The 22,297-nt window shown below is 40.6% G+C and overlaps 1 protein-coding gene across 4 annotated transcripts in view; it reads left to right on the plus strand.

Moving 5' to 3' along the window:
- acot7 (acyl-CoA thioesterase 7) overlaps positions 1-14,926 on the plus strand; it is a 29,247-nt gene extending 14,321 nt beyond the window's left edge. For all 4 annotated transcript variants that reach the window (XM_067239740.1, XM_067239741.1, XM_067239738.1 and 1 more), the window contains 3 exons: positions 3,872-3,988; positions 7,936-8,120; positions 14,509-14,926. In XM_067239740.1, coding sequence (XP_067095841.1) covers positions 3,872-3,988; positions 7,936-8,120; positions 14,509-14,607 — 401 coding nt within the window. In that variant the 3' untranslated portion in view covers positions 14,608-14,926. The remainder of the gene's footprint in view (positions 1-3,871; positions 3,989-7,935; positions 8,121-14,508) is intronic.
- Positions 14,927-22,297: the final 7,371 nt, after the last annotated feature.

The raw sequence follows: 22,297 nt of genomic DNA on the forward strand, positions 1-22,297 counted from the left end.
AGGCGCCAGAAGACCGACGCATCACCGAGGGTCTATCTACTCTGCACAGGGCTCAAAAGATATAAAGATGTCACTGTTCTGCATGAACCAACTGAGGGAGACAGGGATCTGTGTCCGCTGAAGCTTGTGCAAGTGACCTTTGGGAGGAGTGTGTGTGAGGGAGAGAGTGTATGTACGGATATGTGTTGACGTGTGTGTGTGTGTGTGTGTGTGTGTGTGTGTGTGTGTGTGTGTGTGTGTGTGTGTATTTTATGCATCATTCATGACTGTTTGGAAAAGTCAGTTTTATGGATATTTCCATTTAGGTGATCAAACCTTAACATGTGTGTGTGTGGAAGTTTTTACCCAAACACTAATGCACTGAAGCAGCCCACGCACATTTACTTCAAGTTACGTAATAACAAAACCTACATTGCCTATGGATCAGTTTAGGAGAGGAATTGTTGGTAGGATCTGACACTTCATGACTTTAAAGACTGATAAAATTGATCACAGGTCTGTGGCTGGTTTGACTAACAGTCCAAATCTATGACAGTGTAAGTAGTACGGGAGTCAAGTGGCTGAGCGGTTAGGGAATCGGGCTGGTAATCTGAAGGTTGCCAGTTCGATTCCTGGCTGTGTCAAATTACGTTGTGTCCTTGGTCAAGGCACTTCACCCTACTTGCCTCGGGGGGGGAATGTCCCTGTACTTACTGTAAGTCACTCTGGAGAAGAGTGTCTGCTAAATGTAAATGTAACTAGTGTACTCAAGTCTCAAGATAACTTTTAACCTCTCCTATACTTATGCTGGTTCTTTGTATCCTGCTAACTTGAGTCTGTGTCTATAATTGTGACACTTTTCTCATAGCAGCCGCATGCTGGCACTGAATTTCAACTGTAACCATGACAGCGCCTATGTGCTATTTCTAGAACTGTCCGTGCACAATTACATGAAAGTTCCACAGATTTGTTGTTTATGCCCGCCCCACGCCAAGTAAGGCCCTGAACAGCTGGAAAGAGTAAAACAGCGGACAAATATACATAAAGTGTATGGCTTACAGGACCTCTGGGCTGCTCTACAAAAATATTAACGGGAGCCGTTTCTATGGAAACACCTCATTAGGAGGCAGTTTGAGCCGTTTGATTATACTGTTCATGATTAAAGCGCTTGCTGGGTAGAGAGAGAAAGAACATGTGTGGGAGAGAGGGAGTGATGCAGCTAGGGAGAGAGAGAAATAAAGAAAAATATAGGGATTGAGAGAGAGAGAGAGAGAGAGAGAGAGAGAGAGAGAGAGAGAGAGAGAGAGAGAGAGAGAGAGAGAGAGAGAGAGTGCGAGGACAGAAAAAAGAACATTTTATTTACCAGCAGAGGGCTGTTTTGTGGGTTATAATTAAAGGCCTGAAGTTAGTAGTCAGGGTTGACGGAGACAAGAGCTGCCCAGAAGACTCCTTTTGTTGTTCTAATGCCTGCTCTTGGCTGAGAGCATTGTGCAAGAAGATTTGGGGTAATCGTCACAAGGAATCTAATCACGAAGATACTCTGCCCCGTGGCCAACTGGGTTCCTCTGGGATTTGGTTACTAATTGCTCTTTTTTCCATTGTGCAGTGAGCTCTCCCTCTGCAGCCGCCACCCACCCCCACCCTCTCTCCCTCTGTCCTTCTCTCCCTTGCCTCCTCTTCTCCATCCTAAGGCGTAGTGAGAGTCATAGTGCGCTATGTCACTCTTTGGATGTGCAATGTGCAGCCCGAGGCAGTTGTGGCCTTGCTTGTCCTCATTGCCATCTCATAAGGACCTACGCCAACCTTTCACATTTACAGTAAATGGGTAGGGTTTTACAGAAGGCCTTTTGCCGTGTTTATTGAATTTGTATTTTAAATGTATTCTCCAGGTTTAGTTTACTGTTTGCATCACAGCTAATAAAAGTAAGTAGTAAGTACCTAAGCAGGGCAGCATTTCCACCTGACCAGTCCTGCGATATAAGCCCCAGATTGGACTGAGAGCTGCAGAGGCAATAGTGGCTACCCTCATCAGAGCGACCTGATAAAATGATCTACGTCACTTCATGTCCATTGTACTGAGGAGATCCTTAGACACCACCTGGGCCTGATCCCACAAGGAAATCCCACAAATCTGTTGGTTGACAAATGCAAGGTCTCCACAGCAAATTCAGCGTACTGTTCCTCATTAATGCTGTAGATCCCAGCTTCCCCTGCATGGTGTTGATTAGGAGTTTACTACAGTTGTTCTTTCTTACTAAGGTGTGTTGGTCACTACTGGACGGCTCTCTGATATCCTAGCCCTGAACCTGTATTGTGATCAACTAAATGGTCCTGGTAGCCAGATGTCTTTCCAGGTCTGAGCCAACTGTTTAGTTACACTGGTGATGGAGACTTGGAAGAACAAAACAGTGTTGAGCTAATTGGCAATCCACTTTGTTTTTTGTTTTGTTTTTTTAATGCTTATTTTTCTCCTTGAGGCAAACTCTTTTCCTCGAGAGCTGACAACAGCAGGAGGTAGTGGAGGGGAATCAATGCAATGGGAACACAGTCTCATTAGAACCCAAACCACTCTTCTCTATCTCCGTGCCTACTGTGTCTGGAAATCCGCAATGAAGACATTCTAGGCTGTATTAGGAGGTGCAGAATCAACATACTTTCTTAACAATCACCTACCCTAGAACTAAAAGCCCTCCAGTATGTTTTGCACTTGTAGATACAAAGATATTGAGTGCAAATTATCTTTGAACATTTTGATTAATGATTCCCAAGGGGCCTCTGGAAAGTGCCAGATCATGGGCAGGGTGGCTGCATGCACAGACACGACTTCCCATGGCTCTGAATACAGCAGACGACTTGATGCTCTTGACCCAGGGGAAATTCAGTCCGAAGTGAGATCCCATCAATTTTCACGTAGCACATTGTGGGGGGGACGATGACGAAGCTGTGCTTTGGAAAACGCTTCTCAACAGGCGTTTGGGGTTTAGTGAATAACTTCCCCACCCACACACTGACAGCTGCGCCAACTGTAGCCTCCTCTCAGATGTACAGCCGCATCAAATCAACAGAGACACAGGGGAGAGGTGACCAGGTACCTCTTTATTCTGGACAGGACCCTGCTTTCTTCAATGCAAAAGTGAGAGTTGACAATCGAATAGCCTCCCATGATGTTGTCAATAAAAAAATAAATAAAATTAAACACAAATTAAATCTCAAATTGCGATCCAAATGATAGTTCCTGAGATTGTACTGAGACAGTGGAACCTATTTTCCTCTCCTTATTCAAGCAAGGTGTTAAGTTTCCACTAATCCATAGTGTGGCCTCCGCAGATGTAAACAGTGTCAGTGAAATCCAAACACAGTGACACTTTGGGCATTTGGAATGGGAGCAAAATTCTTTGTCAACTCTCCAGGTCACAACAGACAGTACACTTATAGCTGTATCCGAGTGAGAACGGCAGGCTCTGCCTGTGTTCACCCACGGTTTCAGCTTTTCTTAAAAACAGAGCTAGCACAGATGGGGAGAGCCTTCGGAAGTCAAGACAGAATCACCAAGCACACCTATTGATTTCCTGTAAGGCAGGGGAAAAAAATACTTGAACATGTAGGTTTCAGTGAATGAATGACTGAGGTGGGCCTATAATCGAAAACTCAGAAACGCACCTTTGCACATGGGTTTGATGAGAAATAGATGCCCCCCCCACCAACCTCTCCTAGACATTCAAGATGCCCCACCATATTGGAGAACTACAGTCCCAAGAAAGTCTCTGTTTTTCTAAATGAAGTCAAAGCCAAAATAAATGTAATCAACAGTAGATGAGTATACTGTACCCCACCAATTTGACGTATCTCCTAATCATAATGTGTGTCACTTACTGTGCTGTTCCAACAATAGGTGTGACTATGAAGTTAATGGACGAAGTGGCTGGTATTGTGGCAGCTCGACACTGCAAGACCAACATTGTCACTGCCTCTGTGGATGCCATCAACTTCCATCGCAAGATAAAAAAAGGTATATTCCCACTCAAATACTATACAGATGGTTACCATTCAGTTGTAACCATCTGTAATTTATCCTTGTAGACCCATGCTTATCTTCACCTGTACTGAAGGAGTTCCTAAACCCTAAACCATCTATCAGAATATCAGCAGAAAGAGGCCCAGCTGCAAGTTCACATTTGCTTGTTAAAGTTTTTTAAAGCCAATGTAGGTGGGTGCTGGTATCCAGTTTTTAGGCTGTAATACAGTCAATAAAATAGACTCAAGGTAGGGTTTTATTAAACAGATTTGTCAGTTTGTACAAACAGTGCTAACAGGTATTAGCATTAGCTGTGCCAATTAGGTAATTAGCTAACTGCTGCTGCTACTGGCTACAGGAAGAGTGATGTTCCTGCCACTTGTATTAGGTTATTTAACTAGTCTACAATAAGCTGAGACGCTAATGATTCCCAGTTCATGAATTGTCCATTACCTGATAATGTGGAAAACCCAACAGGCTATAAATATGGCCTCAGGCAGCTAAATATTACACAGGTGAATTAGCTGCAGCTAAGTGGCATCACATTATAGATAATGAAGATCAGCCAACTTATTGGAGCTGTATCATGTCTGGGAAAGTATGTGGTCTTTTCCCCTTATTTTCCACAAGAACCAACATTTTATTCATGACACTAGTTCCTTTTATTTTCCTCCAGTTCTATTGCATTTATTTATATTATGTGATTAGTGGAGGCTAATCTCACTGTAGTCAGTGGCAATTGTTCTAAAACAGTCATGACATGAATAGTGCTATAGACCTCTGGTAGGGGCCATTATAATCCAATCTTTGAAACAGCTCTGTTATAATAATGCTACAGGATTTCATTTAGCAAATTATTATTAGTTGGCATCAAAGTTGTCCAATAATAATTTTCTGCTGTTTATTGAATAATTATTTTACCTACCAGGTTTTCATAGCAACTTTCAGACCACCTTAATATCTTGACAGATATTTTACCATTTGTAAAATATTTAGAAACTGTTTGACTTCAGTGTTGTAAACAGTGATTGTGTTATCATTCCTGTGTTTTAGTGGTTACTTGGGACAAGTACACCTTAACCATAGTCATTGTCCCATGCTGGCATGTTTCTCTTACAGAAATATTGTTTTATATATTGAGTCTATATGTTTAATAAAAGTAGTATGCCCTCTCACCTAGATACAATAAATCCCCGCTTTTTTGTTGAAGTGTTGACTCTCGGAGAAGGTCTTGGATTCCTATTTTTAAAGGAAAGGGGGAAAAATGTACTTTTAAAGAGAATCTTTGTGAGGGCTGTGTTAATGTGATACGTTCCAGATATCAAGTGTTGTATTTAAGTGACAGTAGTGTTATGGTTTGTCTCTGGGTATGGTGAGTGTCTTGAGTAGTGGAATTACTTCTCTCTGCCATGCCAGTAGAAATTTAAGATGCTGCATGAGAAGTTCACCCATATTTAAAATATATATACCATATACTGTAAAGATTGTATAGGATTCATGTAATAGAAAACAAAACACGCTTTGTTCAAGATCAATTAGTATGTAGTATGAAACATGGAGAAACTTCCATACATATGGAAATATAATTTTATATTAGATTGCTTGTAATTATTTTAGTTTTATTAAAATTTTTAAATTTTTAATTTTGTTTAGGGCCTCAACAATGGATTTACGCTGTCTTTAATTTGTGTAGTCAAACAATAGTGCCTTTAGGCTATCTTCAGCAATAATGAGTGCCAATGCACACAAACAGACAGCGGACTCAGATGAGCACACAATTAGCTGGCAGATACTGTGGGTATGTCTCTTCACAGGATCTGTTTTAGAATCTGTGGAGCTGACACAGATGGTAGCCCATTTAAGTCTAATAAATTTAAAAGATGTTGGTGGTCCCACTATGTCTTTAGAAAGACCATATAAGCAGAGTAGTACACCAAATAAATAGTGTGGTGACACAGTAATTTGTGGAGTTGGAATAAATCATGTTGTGCACACCCATAGCCTAATACATTTTCTGGTCCAGTTTCTTGGCCCCAGTTTATTCCTACTTAATACACACAATGTGTTTACAATTGATCTATTTTACCATTAGTCTACTATGATGTCACCAGAGCCACATAACTAACACTTAAACACATCTCAAGACTCGAGAAGTTCCATCAGAAAATTCAGTTGGGTAATGCATATTCCTTGGGAATGCATCTCAAGCTAGGAAGCAAGTAAATAAAAAAGCTTTTTTAGTCAGTGTAGGTAAAGTGTGGTGTCTTCTGGATATGATGTGATTGATCTGGTGCTCCACAGAGCCACAGAGGGGCTGCCCGTTTGTGTGAGAGACACAAGTTCAATTGTTGTTCCTGTACCTCATCCATCACCCTGATGACAGAGCCACAAGGAGGGAGAGGGAATGAAACCTAAAGAGGCTTTGGAGGTCTCATGTCTGAGGAGATTGAGAGTTTTTATTACTTGTGAGGTGTTCCTGGGCTGAAAGGAAGAATAGTATAATATTATAATATAACAGCAGAATACAGTATAGTGAATGTGCCTTGAATGTGAATTGACAAAGATCTCCGGTGAGTATTTAAACTTACAAGCAGTAAAAAATTTGCAAGGCAATGGCACCTGTTGTTTCCATGGAAACCAGGCAGAATTGCAATGTAATGTACATAAACTGAACGAAGAAATAGAAACCCGGTGTCGTCAATAATACCAGTGTGACTGCGCAGTTGACTGAAATATCCATACTGTACACATTCAGTCCTCTGACAATACAATTACAACCATCCAATTTCAAAGTCCTACTTTCAAATCAGGACCTATTCAGGCCCTAGTAATACGTGGGAAGGGATAAAATGCTAATTTGACTTCTGCAGTAGTTTTCTTGCCAAATGTGAGCTCTGTCTTTACTGACTACAGTCTTTTTTCTACTTCAGGTTTCTTGGTAACAGTGCAGGCATGCTGTCATATAGGATCTGTTTCATCTTGCTGATGTGCAATGGAAAAATAAAAGAGCTAAAATTGTGCCTGAGTTCAGGTGTGTTTAGATCAAAGTGAGAAGATTTGAGCTCAATAGTGGGAGTGTGTAACACAGTTTCCTGGCATGGCTCTGTCCTAAATGAGCAGTTGTTTTTGGACTTGGATGCCAAATACTCGTTATGAGCCATTCAACAATGTGGTGTAACATTACTTACTTTGTGCATTAAAGTTTATTATCCAGTTTTCAGTTAATTATCCCAATGAAAGCAGAGTCGTAGGACACAGCCCATGAATTAAGTAAAGCCATATGCCAGAAAGGACCGAAGAAGATGTACATTATCATTTTGTTTTCTGTCTGTGCCTTAGGAAGTGCTGCTTCAAGCGCTTTGTAGTTGAAACTCTGCTGGCAAAGGTAAACGTGAACATAGAAGGAAAACGAGTTTTAATTACTCCCTGGTTGGAACATAGAAAGAACTGAATTGTTCCCTGCTTCAAGACAAAGACAAATACTTTGCCTCTTTTCATGGTCTTTTCATGGTCTTTTCGTGCCTGCAGAGGTTTAGAAGCTGTGATGCAAGACCTTAGATGGCTTTGAAATCAGCATGAGACTTATTAGATTTCCAGTCTTGTAATTGTAGTTGTACAGTGACTGTGTGTAGACCTAAGTGTCTATTTATCCAATAGAGGAAGAAATATCCAGGACTCATAACTTATGTAGGGTATATTCTTTTATATTTTCCCCAACACATACCACTTACCCTAATAGAACACATTTTACTTCACAGATGTACTGTACTATGTTTAGTACAGCTACCTTAGGACACAGTAATTAACTTTTGTATGGGATGTTGATACCGTTAACATATTTGATTACTTTCATATTTTCTGGTGTTGTGTTGTGATAATACGAGATCACTGCGTGAAAGCTTTTTGTAATGAAATTGTTGTTTTTGTTTTCTTGTCCAAAGGCTGTGTGGTGACTGTGTCTGGTCAGATGACGTTCACCAGCAACAAGTCCATGGAGATTGAGGTATTTGTGGATGCTGATCCTCTGATCGAGACAGAGGAGGGGAAGTATCGTGCCGTCACAGCCTTCTTCACTTACATCTCCCTGGACAAGGAGGGCAAGCCTTTACCCGTTCCCCCACTCAAGGTACGTCACCATGCCACTTAAATGTTGCTCCTGCCTGCAAGACTGGGTATCTCAGGCCTTCTGCATTGTCAGCTCTTGAAACAGCCCTTCAGAACCCTGATTTCTACTTGACGATACACACTTACTCACACTCTCTCCACCTCTCTCCACGTTTTTGGTTCTTCCTAGTGTCTGTTGCCTCTATAGCACCAAACTGCTAGTACCCCTTAGTTTTGGAAAGATCTCCATTTTTGAGAAAGACCTCCAGTTAACATTTACATTTAGTCATTTAGCAGACGCTCTTATCCATGGCGAGTTAAGACACTCTTAAAACAGCACAGACACTGCGCCTCATGCTACAGCTCTGTATTTGAACATCTAACAGCAGCATTATCCACATTTACATTTCAGACAAACCTTGCTTATGTAACCATTGTTTTTAGTCTCTGCATTGATCACCTCAGTTTCTCTTTCCAACACTGATTACAAGTGCTTGGATTTTAAGGGAAAGTGAATGAAGGTTATGGGAATTTTTGCATTACTCTCTCTGCCAAGTTGAGAAATGCTTGTGAAAAAATATATAAAATATAAAAACACCTTTTAGAAATGTCTGTGTTTAATAATGAATGTTTCACTATAAATGGAAACTCAAATGGGGCTAAGACTGCCAGTGCTGGGATGTTGTGTACCATGGTAGAGAAGAAAGAATCATGCATGTGTGTGTGCCTGTGTTTTTCCGGGCATGCATGAATGGGTTTGTGACAGTGTGTATGTCTCTGTGTGTATTTACATGTGTATGTGTGTGTGTGTGTGTGTGTGTGTGGAATAATGCTCAATCAAAGCTATTTAGGGCATGACTATGTTCTATGGGGTTGAGGAGAGCATGGTGAGTGTGTAAACGAGGGAGAGCCCATACATACCATTGATCTGTACATTTCTAGTCATAGCAGTTAGTCCCTCAGAGCCATGTAAGCAGGCTTCACGTGCAGGATAAAAGGTGTATCATGTCACTCCAATCTGATCACTCCACTGATTAAAACAGGTGCTTACACTTGGTTTTGGTTTTGAAAAAAAGTATCTCTTCCAAGCTTTGCATTTGCACATGAAAATTCCCATGAAATATATCAACTATTGGCATAAAATGGACATATAGATAAAAAAGATAAGTCACATTTAGAAAGCTTATTGTCTTAGGACACTGTTTGTGTTTGAGTGTTTGCTTTTTCCTCTGATCACTGAGCCATGTAGAATTTAAGTAGGAAGACTGAACATTCATCACAATAATAACATCAAGTTTTCAAAATAGCATTGGCTAGGGGTTCTGTACTATAAAAATAGCATTAAAAGTGCATGAACAAATGTAAAAATCCCCTCCGTAATGGGTCTTGTCACATTGTGACCAATTACACCCATGTTCTCCCCTAAAAATAGCCTATCGACAGGACTGTGCCTTCTATTTTTTGACCTCAGGTGCTTTTTTTCTCTCTCAAGTGAAAAATCTCATCTATTTTTAGACATTCCCGTTTTAGCTCAGCGAAGGGGTGTGTATGTGTGTGTGGGGGGGGAGCACAGGCGAGGGAAGAAGGGGGGATTGAGGATGGGCTGGCAGTGACTGCAATGTACTGTGGATGCAGCAGAGGAGGGGGGATGGGCGGGACAATCTGCCTCTTAGAAGCAGTACCCTTGAACATGATCATGGCTATGATTATGTATATGCAAGGATGACTGTGCCAGGAAAGACTGAAAATATCTGAAAAGTTCTCTGTGTGGATCTTGCCTGTCTTCACCTTAATGTGTATCATCTTGCGATGCCAGAAGTATGTGGCATCGCATTGGCTTTTGATGAGTGAAGGAATACTTAGATGAAAGAGACAGGAAGAAATCAAATGTAAAGTAAGAGAAAGAAGAGGCAGCCCCTCTCTTTCCCTCAATCCCTTTCTCTATCCATCCCTGTGTCTCTCTTCTCCCTCCCTCCATCCCTCCCTTTTGCTTTAGAGCTGGCAGAGACTCAGCTGGACCCCTTTGAAATGAAAACAAGCTGGGTTGTCATGGCAACCCCCAGTAGTCCACATGAAGCGTGTGTTTATTTTTAGATGCCTCCCATTGAAGATGATCAGCAATGGGTTAATGTTGGGGTTGGAGCTGTGCCTGTTATTCTCTCAGTAACTAAGTCCACTGAATCTAAGATAACAAGTACATGTAGTTTTATTAATTTCATGTGCTAACATAAAATGCACGGTTTATTCACATTTATGTGATTGTGGATTTATCAGTAAGTCCTACAACAATATTTTATCTTAATTTTACATCAAGAATAATTAGCAGATTTATTTGGGCCGTCTGGAGTTGTTTGACAACTAACCCTTTGTGCTTTGGCAAATGTCATGCTTTCTCACACAAGCATACATTGACTCACTCAATTGACAAAACACACGTACTCAGAGACACATTGAGGACATCGTCCAACCTCATACCAATCCTGCAGATGGCTATTATGTTTCCCTTACCGGTTACTTACTGCTTAGTGCCACTGTTGAGAAGGTGGCATTTGGCACTGTCACTGATGCCTGTGGCCACTCCAATAACAGGCCATGCCAACGTAGCGGAGCCCCTCTGGCATTTCTGTGGCTCCCTCTGAGCAGGCCCTCCCCACACGCTGTGTCACTGGGCCAAGATTATGCCATTCTACCCGCTACCCTTTCTGTCTCCAGTGTGCTCTCATCTTCTCTCTGACACACAGGAGATCAGCCAGGGGTTTCTCCTGAACATTTTCCTCATTGGACCAGACCACAATCACTGAAAGACAAACTCATTATCTTAACAGTTTTATCATTTTACATTGAATAGTCTCATAGCAATTCCACCCAGCTCTTTCACTCTGTCCTCTCTGTCTCTCTCTCTCTGAGTGCATACTGTATCCTTGAGTAACCTCATAATAATGTACTGTAGCATTATGAAGAGCCTGTGGAGTCCCACTCTGGGCTGTTGTAATAGCCCAATGACTAGAGGCCTATAGAGCCATTATGAATTCAACAAGGACGTTTTGGGTCTGACACTTGAAGCCATGACTGTGATCTTCATTACCTTGAAATGCATCTGGAGGAACATAAAGGCTACATCTCACTTGTCAAGTGATATTATCAAACCTTATGTAAGAATGCAATTTACTTCTTCAGACAAAACTGTGGGAGTGGTTACATGATGATTTTGAAACCTGTAGGCTTGTCTTTGTGAGCCGTGTTTGCCATAACAGTTTTCAGTGCTTATTGAACTGAGCGTATTGATCAGCTGTGGTCATTTGGAGGGTAAGATGGGAAAGGTCCTTCAGTATTCCAGCGCTGCTAAAATGGATGTGCATGACTGAAGCTACATACAGAGATAGCATGGGTGCAATGACGCTAATTTGAGACTTCATATACACTCAACAGTTGCAGAATGTGAGCTGGGTGAAATTGACAAACTAACCTACAGTACTCAAATAGTACAGCATGTAATATTTCTATTTCTATACTAGATCATAGTCTACTGGGTATTAGGAACATTCTCTGCTGGCAGTAGCACAAAAAGAGCCTCAGTGAATCCACTTTCATAGTTGAGGCCTAGATAAATGACTATTTCCCATGTCGCAAACAGTTATATCTATATGTGCCAGGATCACCGCTAGGAGATGAGAAACACAAGGAAGAGGTTACCATGGAACAGAGAGGTTACCGTGGAAATAGCAATGACGTACAGACACCAAAAGGACATTTAGCCAACAGTCTCATTTGGTTTTACAAAGAAAACATAATATGCACACACACAAACCAGAACAGTCATGTGCCCCCATCCACAGCCCATAAACACAGATATAAACAGATCCACAAACACACACACACACACACAGACATTTGATTATGGTCTACTCCATATGGTCCATCCCTATGATTATCATTTATTAAGTAATAAGAAATCAGTGGAGAGACACATAATACACAGTTTGGACTTCCATTCGTCATCAGCAGTAGTCAGATGTATATTTTAATTGGCTGTCACATCGACAAAGATGCCACATTATTACTGTAACGAGCAACAGCTCAAAGTAGTATGTAATTAAGGATCGGAAACCCCCTGAGGGGCTCAAGAGAGAGAAGGAGGAAGTGAGTTATAGGTACCCTTCTATGCACTCCAACAAAAATAATTATGAAGTATTGAGGAATGTGTCTTTCCAGGGTGGAGTGTGTGTTTGTGCGTTGGCGTGTGGTGCTGTCTGTACAGTACCTGGGAGAGAGAGTTGGCTGTTTGTGTAAGAGTTATTGAGTGTGCAATAAATGTATGTGTGAAAAAGGTTAGAAGGTTATAGTCTTAGGTCAGAGATCCTGTAGATATTATTTTGTCAATGAAGATTCACCTCAATTTTAAATTGTATTCTTTTATATTCTATCAAAAATGACAATTTATATTATGCAAAAATGTATTCTGTATTGCTTTGAACCACTACCGAATCAGTTTGGCCGTGTTTTCTCTGAGTATGTAGCCTCTGCCCTTTGATTAACTCAGTTTGTTCAAGACAAGAACTGTTTGTTATCCTCTGCTCCTCTTCACTCTAACACACACACACACACACACACACACACACACACACACACACACACACACACACTGAGCTGCCACAGGACAGCTAGTCACCCAGAACAGGGTTCCTTCAAAGTGTCATACAATGGAAGGAAAATCAGATGAGACAATGACAAATATTCATTTCTGCTCTAAAGCAGCCAAATGGTTGAAAATGGAGATGCATGTACCCATTTAGCAGACCATTAGATTTGTATCCCTTTTCTACATAGATTCCACTATACCTGTGTATCTTAATTGAGGACTTGTACTTTTTCTATGGTCAAGTTGTTTTAGTGTTTTTGTTTGAAAGATTATGACGTCAACAGTTCCTGTTTTCAACATCTCTCCACTTGTTCAGACCCTTTCAACCACTTAAAACACTTTTATCATTGAAGCCTGGGATTGCACACAGTCATTTTTGCTAATCTTCCCACTGCTTACTGTTTACTTATTAGGGAACAAAACGTAGATGCAGTCAAAGGTCCTTAGTCCTTGAAAGAATGGGAACAGTGTATGAACGCTTTTAGAACGCTCCTAAGAAGCTCTTAGCGTTAAGAGCTTCTTAACGAATCTGGGAAACCCGGCCATTATTGGTCGACTGGTGAGATGAGGACAAGAACCAAATACACAGCAACATAATGGAAAATGATGTACAATGATGTCATTAGACTACATTCTTTCAATGTCAGTGGACATTTGATGAAGCTACAATGATGGATTCAATCTTGAATAGGACCATAAACAAAATTCCCTTAACGGTTGTAAATTGTTAAAGGTAAAAGCATGAATAAAATAGCACTACGATTGGAGAACTATAAAGTTTACATAAGTGATAATGCCAGACGCGTCCACCATTATCATAAAATTATGGAAGATGCTATGCAGCGTGTCAGACTTGTGTATCAAGTGTTTCAATAAATTGTAAATGGAGGCTTTGACTGCATCCATGTTGATATGATCACTTATTTAGACACAGGCTCACAATCCACTTTGTTCCACCTGGACTTCCCTGCACACATATTCTATACATGCGTAGTCATGTACCTCATATTCCATATACCATCTATGAGTCTGTTTGTCATTTTCAATCATCTGTCAGGGGTATAACTTCTCTGTTTGACATATATAAAACATGTGTCATGCCTGTGACATCTCAGCTCTAAAGGTAAGCCCTGTCACCACTGGGCCCTTGAATAGCATACTGAATGTCCAATATATTTCTAAAAAACTAAAGTAACCAAAAATTCTAAAAAGCTCCCTATACTGCACACATTGATCAGGACCATTGTTGTTGATAAAAGAACACATCTGGGAACTTACTCAACGAATCATCTGCACTGTAGTTCTACAGATGAAACATTTTCCTGTGTGTGAGAGAGACACTGTAGTGCCAATGGAGGTAATAAAGCAGGCGTCAGGCACTACCATAAAAGTGTGTGTTGACATTGACACTGCAACAACGTTATTGTGTAAGTCATGAGGTTGCCAGGAAGTTTAATTAACACTGTGCTGGCAGTAAAAAGTTATCCCTCAACACAGCCAAGCAGAGCTGTAGACAGAGGTGGGAGACAACCATATAAGACATCATTGTGACATGGTTTGTGTGTGTGTGTGCAAATATGTGTAGCTGACAAACACGCTTAAGACATTTCCCAATGATTTGATAAATGTGAGTTCTGCTAGGAATAGAAAACCATTAAATTAAAAAGTAGTAGTCTTTACAGGGAAATGTGTGGAAAGTTCAAATTTGTGTTAATTGAAAGATGAATCCCTAAGGGTGTACATGTGATTTTGTACCCTTTTCTCTTTGCAGCTTGAAGGGGAGGAAGAGCAGAAGAAGTTTGAGGAAGGGAAAGAACGGTATCTTCAGAACAAGACAAAGAGACTGGCAGGCATAGAGAGAAAACAATGACATCACTCTCCACCACGATAGAAACCCAGGAACACAGTAGCACCATGCCATTCCGTTCCTGTCTTAAATAGCAAACCAAGAGAAAAACGTGTGACTTGGAAGAAAAGATGAGCTGCTTCTTTTAACTTTTGTTTCAGTGCGTGCAACACACCAAAGTGTCTATACTGTAACTGTATATGAAGGAAAACTATAAAAGTATTATTTTATCCACTAAATATTTATTTTTAAGAAGGCTAGACATGCATACATCTGTGTTAAACGTTCTGTATGTGCGTCAGAAGATAACAAATAAATATATGTGAGTAAAATAATATTCTACAAACAATCATTTCTTGCCTTACGACCTTGGTGTGTTCTCTGATGTCATTGTCTTGGGCCTGCCTTGGTGAAGAGTGCAACCACGATGCATCTTTTCTGCATTTTGTTATTCACAGAGATGTCAGCCCTGGGCGGCATGGTTCTGACTCAACAGTCATCTCTCTCTCTCTCCTCGTCCCCTCTCTCTGTTTGCACCCTTCTCAATCACCCTGTCATTGCCTACTGTGTCTGTATTGCATTCTATACATAGGCTTCAGATGTTTTACTATCTTCCTTCACCTCTATTTCCTTTTTGCATTCTCTTTATAATTTGATTGATATAGTACAGGATTCTCCAGTGGCCTGATGAGTTTGTATTTATTCAAGATAACAAGTGTGGCGTTTAACCTGTCCCTAGCTAAATTAATAGGAATAAACATCAGAATCAGAATCAGAATCAGAAACAATAACATAAATATATTCAAAGCACTGGTTTTCTCACCTATTCCTTTATGACACATTGACATCATCTCATGACAATGGTCTATGCAAAAATGGCTGGAGAACCCAAAAGGTTTAAGTGGAGGAGTTGTTTTACTTCAGTAAACATAAGGAAAATAGGGGGCTCTGAGATACTCTTGACATAAGTAGCTGGTAAGTGGGGGTAAATTATACTTGTGACTGTATATACCAGTTTTGAAATTAAACCCAAATGAATGGTGAATGATCAGTAAATGATGGAAAATGACAGAGCCGACTTTTGGAAATTAGCAAGGGATATTATTTAGCATCTGAGCAATCACTTTCAAATGTGCTAAATGTATTTATTGATGTTACACAGACCTGAGTTTCCCCATTACACCACACAGAACATTTAGTTTTTTATTTTCTCTAATTAAAATAGAATTATCTCAAGCTACAGCAGTGGGGGAGCTAATTCTATTTTTATCCTCAGCGAAGTCCAGGCATCTCATGGGGGAAGGATGGGGGAGGGGGAGGGGGAAGAATGAAGGGCGACTGAGAAAGGAGTATGAAGAGGAAAGATACAATCTACAATATGTCTGATAGGAAAGTGGATGGTGGGAAATTTCTTTGGACGTACAAAAAATAGATAAACTGACAGCAACCATGATGTTGCGATAACAGTTGTTTTCAATTTTTCATTATAAATGACAGTTAAATAGGAAGAACTAAGCCAAGCTGGACCTTTTTCACAGATTGCTCTTAGATAGAAAACGATATAACCTGTCTATAACACTTATATCATAACACTACAAATCTCAAAGATCATTCAACACTTACATATAGCTTCCAGTGAGAATTGCAGCACTGAGCTGCAACCCAGTGTCGTGACAAACAAGGCCATTTGAAAGACGGATGATGCACACTGTCAGGGAGAATCCCATTAGGGCTCCTGGAAAAGGGATAAATGATCCAGCCAGGAAAGGACAAAAATCTCATGTTTCTTTTTTCAACCAACATGTTTTGCATTCCCCAGCCCTTATACAGCAAGTAACAATCACTAGGCATTCGATAACAGCGAGGACAGTATTCTTCCATTGAGGACAGGGCCTACAGGAATATATACAAGCTCCCTTCCCTTGAAGGACATTAAGAAAATATTAAACATAAACACAAATCTGTCCATATTCTGTAGGGAATACAGCTTGGCTTCACTATTTATGCTTCATAGGCATGGCCGAACTGTAAAAACAGACATTCAGTGGTAAATATTCAGTAGTAGTGAACGTCTGCTTCATACAGGAAGCGGGGGCAGCCCTGAGCCAGCAGAGCCGGTGGGCGGGGATGCCTTCTGTTACTCTTTACTTCCAGGTCACCAAGCACCATACAGGAACAGAACGGTTATTTCTCTTCCTCCCATTCCTTCTCCATGCAATCCAATACACTGTGGTTTGTGTTCTATGGATGACTACTGAAATGTCTTCACACTGTGGTCTAATCCCTCTAATCTCTTTATTTGACCAAAGACCATCCATAGCCTGTCCTTTGTTAGCTGCTTGCCTGAGAAGTAAGTCTGTACTGTTTTCACTTAGTTGAGGAGAGAGACTACATTCATAATGACATGAAAGCAGTGTGTTTAGTTCAGCGGACTGGGTTTTACAGTGCTATACGGTATAATGCTATAATACTATTGACAACAGGCACACCACGCTACCCCTGCCCTGCCCTTCCCCACACAAACTTCCATACTCACACTGGCTGATAGATTGTACAGATAGAGCAGTTTAGGCTTTCAAAAACCTTCTGTCAGAACTACTGCAGCACATAATGGTGCACATAAAAGGTCAACATAATGGTGATGTTAGAGGGATGTTTTTAGAAACATATTTCTTTATACTGACATGACATCAAGTGATTAGGTAAGCTAAACGTGAGTATAAATATTATTCATTATGAATATTGCCACGTGTCTCTCTTTTCCTAGTCTTGTACAGCATATAGGAGTCAGGTGGCTGAGCGGTGAGGGAATCGGGCTAGTAATCCGAAGGTTGCCAGTTCGATTCCCGGTCATGCAAATTGACATTGTGTCCTTGGGCAAGGCACTTCGCCCTACTTGCCTCGGGGGAATGTCCCTGTACTTACTGTAAGTCGCTCTGGATAAGAGCGTCTGCTAAATGACTAAATGTAAATGTATAGCATACTGTATATATTAGCTTTTTATCACTGGGAACATAAGTCCCAGAGGGAAAACTCATTCATGCAGAGTTATCCAGGAAAGGAGTCTTAGGTGTTATGTAACAAGCAGCCTTCAATAACGTGAATGAAAAGGGTATGAAAGGCGCATGGATAAAAGACAGAAAGACAGAAAGAGAAAATTATTGATTATTAATAAAGATGCGCCTCTGAGCACTTGACAACGCCTTTCCCGTCGGTGACGTATAAGAAGCCATTAAGCAGATATTCAAACTCCAGTCATGATTCGTGATTGGGTATCATGGTAGCCTATAACATACCATGTGTAAATTACTAGTTCACCAAACAAAATAATGTAATCTGCGGTTTATAAATGCGAAGGTTGTAGGCCTACATTATAAAACCAACATAGTCGTAGGCCTAATTGTTTTCTTGTCGATAGGCCTACTTTGAATTGTTGATGACAGTGGCTTTACAAAATAATCTAAGTAAAAGTGGAAAACCCTCCTCGGAAAGAGATTGGCTGAAACAGGATTACTTGAGTAATTGTCTGGAAAGAAGGAATTGTCTGGAAAAAAATGAACATTTTACCTATTGTAGGCTACCTTTAATATTGGGATTTTCTCAAACTGCCATTGGTAACCACCTCCATAGTGGGCGCGCATGAGTGCACGACGCATTCATGCCTCACTCACATTTCCCTTCAGCAGGACGTCTTCAGTGATGTAGGGAATATTGGCGTTGAATTAGCTTGTTTAGTAATGTTTCACTCTAAATACTCCGTGCGTGACATGTCTTTTTGAGAGATAGCATTTTGTTAATGGGGGGAACGGATCGACAATTAGCCATTTCATCTTCACGTGAGACAAAGGAGGCGCGCGCTATAATGGCCAAGTACAGCTGTGGTGACAGGGTTACTGCTAGTAGACTCACCGTTCATTTTCGAAGTCACACCATGGAATTGAGGTTGACATCGCGCATAACGTTCCTCAATTTGGAATGTAAAGACTGAACTTTTGTGGACTAAGAAGCACAGTTTTTAACGAGACGGGTAATTTGTAATTTTTGGAACAATCAATCGATCTAAGCACGTTTCAGGAGGTATGACTACTTCATTTTAATTATTGTCTTTAACAATACTATATCTCACGACCCCCATTATTGGATACACATCAGCTACATTTAACCAAAAACGTGCATCGTGATAAAGTGTTTCGCTTTTAACCACGGTTTTATGCTATACAGTTACGTTTATCCCGAGAAAATATAATTTGTGGGAAGTTGAGTCAACGACTCAGTTTGCCACTGGCTAATCTACGTTCTAAATAATGTCAAACCATCTTGATAGTTGTATTTTTTTTCTATGTAAAATGGATGTCAGTAAGCTTCCAAATTTAGCGCTGCGGTTGGGCATATAAATCAATGTTTGATGAACGAGACGGGAAGGTTCCAAAAAGTCCTTGATTACTGAGTATTATAAGTAGCTGGATGTATAGTTTGATTGTACAAATGCCTTAGGATACATTGCCCATGTTAATATTCCCACATAATGCAGACAAGTGCATGTCCATGTTTTTATTAATTGTCAACCTTATGAAATAGACCTCCAAACTTAAAACAACCATTTGCAGTCATATTTATTTAAATCAACCTGTTGCTGTTTAAATTAGGTACATGATTAAGTGAGTCATACATACTCAGGACCCAACTTGTAATCGTTTACAGTTTATTACACATTAATTACCCTAACTGCACAGCCTACTGTATTGAATGGTCTTTCCTTGGCACATACAAGGGAAAATTAAGAATGAATAGGCTTCTGAACAACGATATGAGACAACTACTTAATATAATAAACTGATGCATTCCTAATGTTAAGTGTGTGATTTAGGTTTGAGGATTTCATTAGTTATTTAGTCTAACAGCCAGATGATACAGGGACTCGACCATGTAATTTATTATAGCAACTGGAGAGAAAAGGTGCTGCAGATCATTTTGCATCAGAGGTATGTATCATCTTGGGATGGTCGTTTATCACCGGCTGATCATAATTCACATGGGATGCATCAGATGAATGAGAATTTGGCTGCTGAAGGACTACCTCATCTCTCACTGGGTGAAAGTGCTTTCACGACATCTGCCTGCTTCATGTGGATGACTACGTGCCACACAAATGTAGTTCCTAACCGGTCTCTGGCTCTCCATTCTGGAGACAAGCTTTTTTTTCAATGACATGTTACTATTCTCGCTATTCTAAAAGATAGATTAGTTAAGGCTGAGAATAGAATCCACTTTGCTGCTGTTCAGCTAGTCACTCGTGAACAATGAGCGGGTCAGGTATCTGTCGGTAACAGATCTTGCTGATGGTACAAGCCAAGAGGCCTGTTTGCTGGAAAGGACTCTCAGTAGACAGTAATTTGATAGCACTGTGTGGTTAATGACATGAGTGGAATACAGAATGGAAGTGTGAGGTGATCGAAACATATGATGTATTGTCTTCTTTTCAAAATGTGTGGTGGTACATTATGTTGCATTCACTTTTTGGAAAGGAGAATTGAGTCACTGTAATGTTTCAGTTAGATTGAAATCTGACACAGAGTAGACAATGGTTAGGAATAACCATTGTCCACCAAAAAACACCAAAGATGCATTCTGTCAGGTGTAAGTACTCGTAGTCATGATCTGATCATGAATGATTGTATCATGGGATCCATGCTTTTAGTTCAAATTCAGATTCCAGCATGCACCCTACATCGGTTAGGTTTAATCAGTCCTTTGGTGCTGTCTTTAGCTGTGCAGGGGACAGTACAACAACAGGTATTCTCATAGCTTGAGAGATCTTTTGAACATACTGTGACCCATGGAGCAGTGTTGGAACATGATTTCTGATTCCTCACATTCTCAGCTGCATACTAGAAATGGATTAATGTTAGCTGAGAGCTGCTCCATAACTCTGCAGTGTACTGTATTCCTACCGTAGAAGTATGCTTGTGGGACTTATACTATGGACATCAGTGGCTCCCCTGTAGCTGTTTACACATCATCACTGCCACATTTTGGAACCCCTCTCAAAGCAATTCACTGCACACTCAGGTACACTATTTGGGACCCCCTTTGGAGAGGCGAATAGCTAGACTTAAGAAGTGTCCACAGGGGTCAATGCAATGTGCTTGTCAATTTTTGTTGCGAGGGGGCCAGGCGGGGGGTTGCACATGGCCTCAGCTGCGGGGGGGTGCAGACTGTGCCTAGAGCCGGTGGATAGAAGCTGCGCTTTGCGCGTTTCTTTCTCCCACAGCTTTAGAGAGACCTGCACTATATTCAAGCAAGGTCCTCAGTGTATCGTGTTGATTGGGGGGAATGCACAGAGGTTGTACGTGGTTCCTGCTAAGCTTCCCAAACCGATGGTGCGGATATAGGTCAACATCACACATCCACACAGGCAAACACATTCACGCACACTTCCTCTGTTCTGCTTCTCTGAACACACTGACCGACATTTTGCTAATAAGAGAGATGGGAGTGATTGAGAGATCTCTGTGTATTTGACTTTTTAGACAAGGTTTCTTTTAGATGTCACATCTCATTCAGAATGATTTAACAGTTATATTTTCAAGGATACGTCTGTGTCTGCCAATTTTCTGCCTGTTTTCAAAGTCTGTGTGTCGATTTCTCTTCCTGTCCTTCAGTCCCATAACCTGTCTTTCCGTATGTTTGTCCAGGCCATATGTCTCTCAGTCTGTTCATCCTGATTTCTGTAATAGTCCTTGATGAAGTGATGCACTGTGTAGTCTCATTCTTTACTAAGCGTTGCTGACAGATTTGCAAAGCAATAAATTACTCATTCAAAGAGTAGGAGGACGTGACTAAATATAGGTTTCTTATGCAACACTCCATCTAAGGCCTTCATTTAAATTCTTATGGTAGGCTTTCACTTTGTCACTTACAATGCTGGTTTTACATTTGTTTGTTTAATAAAAGAAGCAACCTGTTGGTCAGTACTGAGCATGTTTTACATGACAGATACATCTCACCATTCTGTGTGAAATTTGACTGTCATACGGTGTTAATTTATCCAGTGGCTCACCGGATGAGTGTGTGTAGTACATAGGCTAAGGCCTTACTGTGGTGGCCTGGGTTCAAATCTGGCCTGGGCCCTTTGCTGTCATCCCATCAGTATTGTTGTCACTATGAAAATAATAAGACATTTGGAGGCAGAAATGCCACAAAAAAAGATGCACTGATGATCCTCACTAAAACATTTTGATCAATAGGCTAGACATTGAATGTTTTGCATTTCTTTGCTGTTTATTTTACTTTGTGAAAATACATATTATGCCATTTTATCCTATGCAGTTGGTAGGCAGAATGCATGTGATGAAAGTGGGACATACGTATATACAGCAACAGGAAGTTGAGAAAATATTGATGAAGCTAGATTGTTATGAGATGATTTATGTGTGAGTTTGTGGATTTTGGCATGGGGGACGTTTGGCCTGCAGACTTGGGCTAGCTCTGTGCTGCTTTTGAAATGTCAAAGGTCAAGTATGGATTCAAGAAAAATCTGAAAGTACGAAAAAGAGAGTACAGAACAGATTAGAAAACAAATGAATCCAGTTAAAGACACTAGGTTACCAAATGTACAGCAAAGTGAGACTGATCTATGCTTGACAAATCATTTTGGTTTGTTCACAACTGTATGGATGAGTGATTATTAGAAGAATGCTAATTGTTTTAAATA

This window comes from Osmerus mordax, chromosome 7, assembly GCF_038355195.1.
Source record: "Osmerus mordax isolate fOsmMor3 chromosome 7, fOsmMor3.pri, whole genome shotgun sequence".
NCBI lineage: Eukaryota > Metazoa > Chordata > Actinopteri > Osmeriformes > Osmeridae > Osmerus > Osmerus mordax.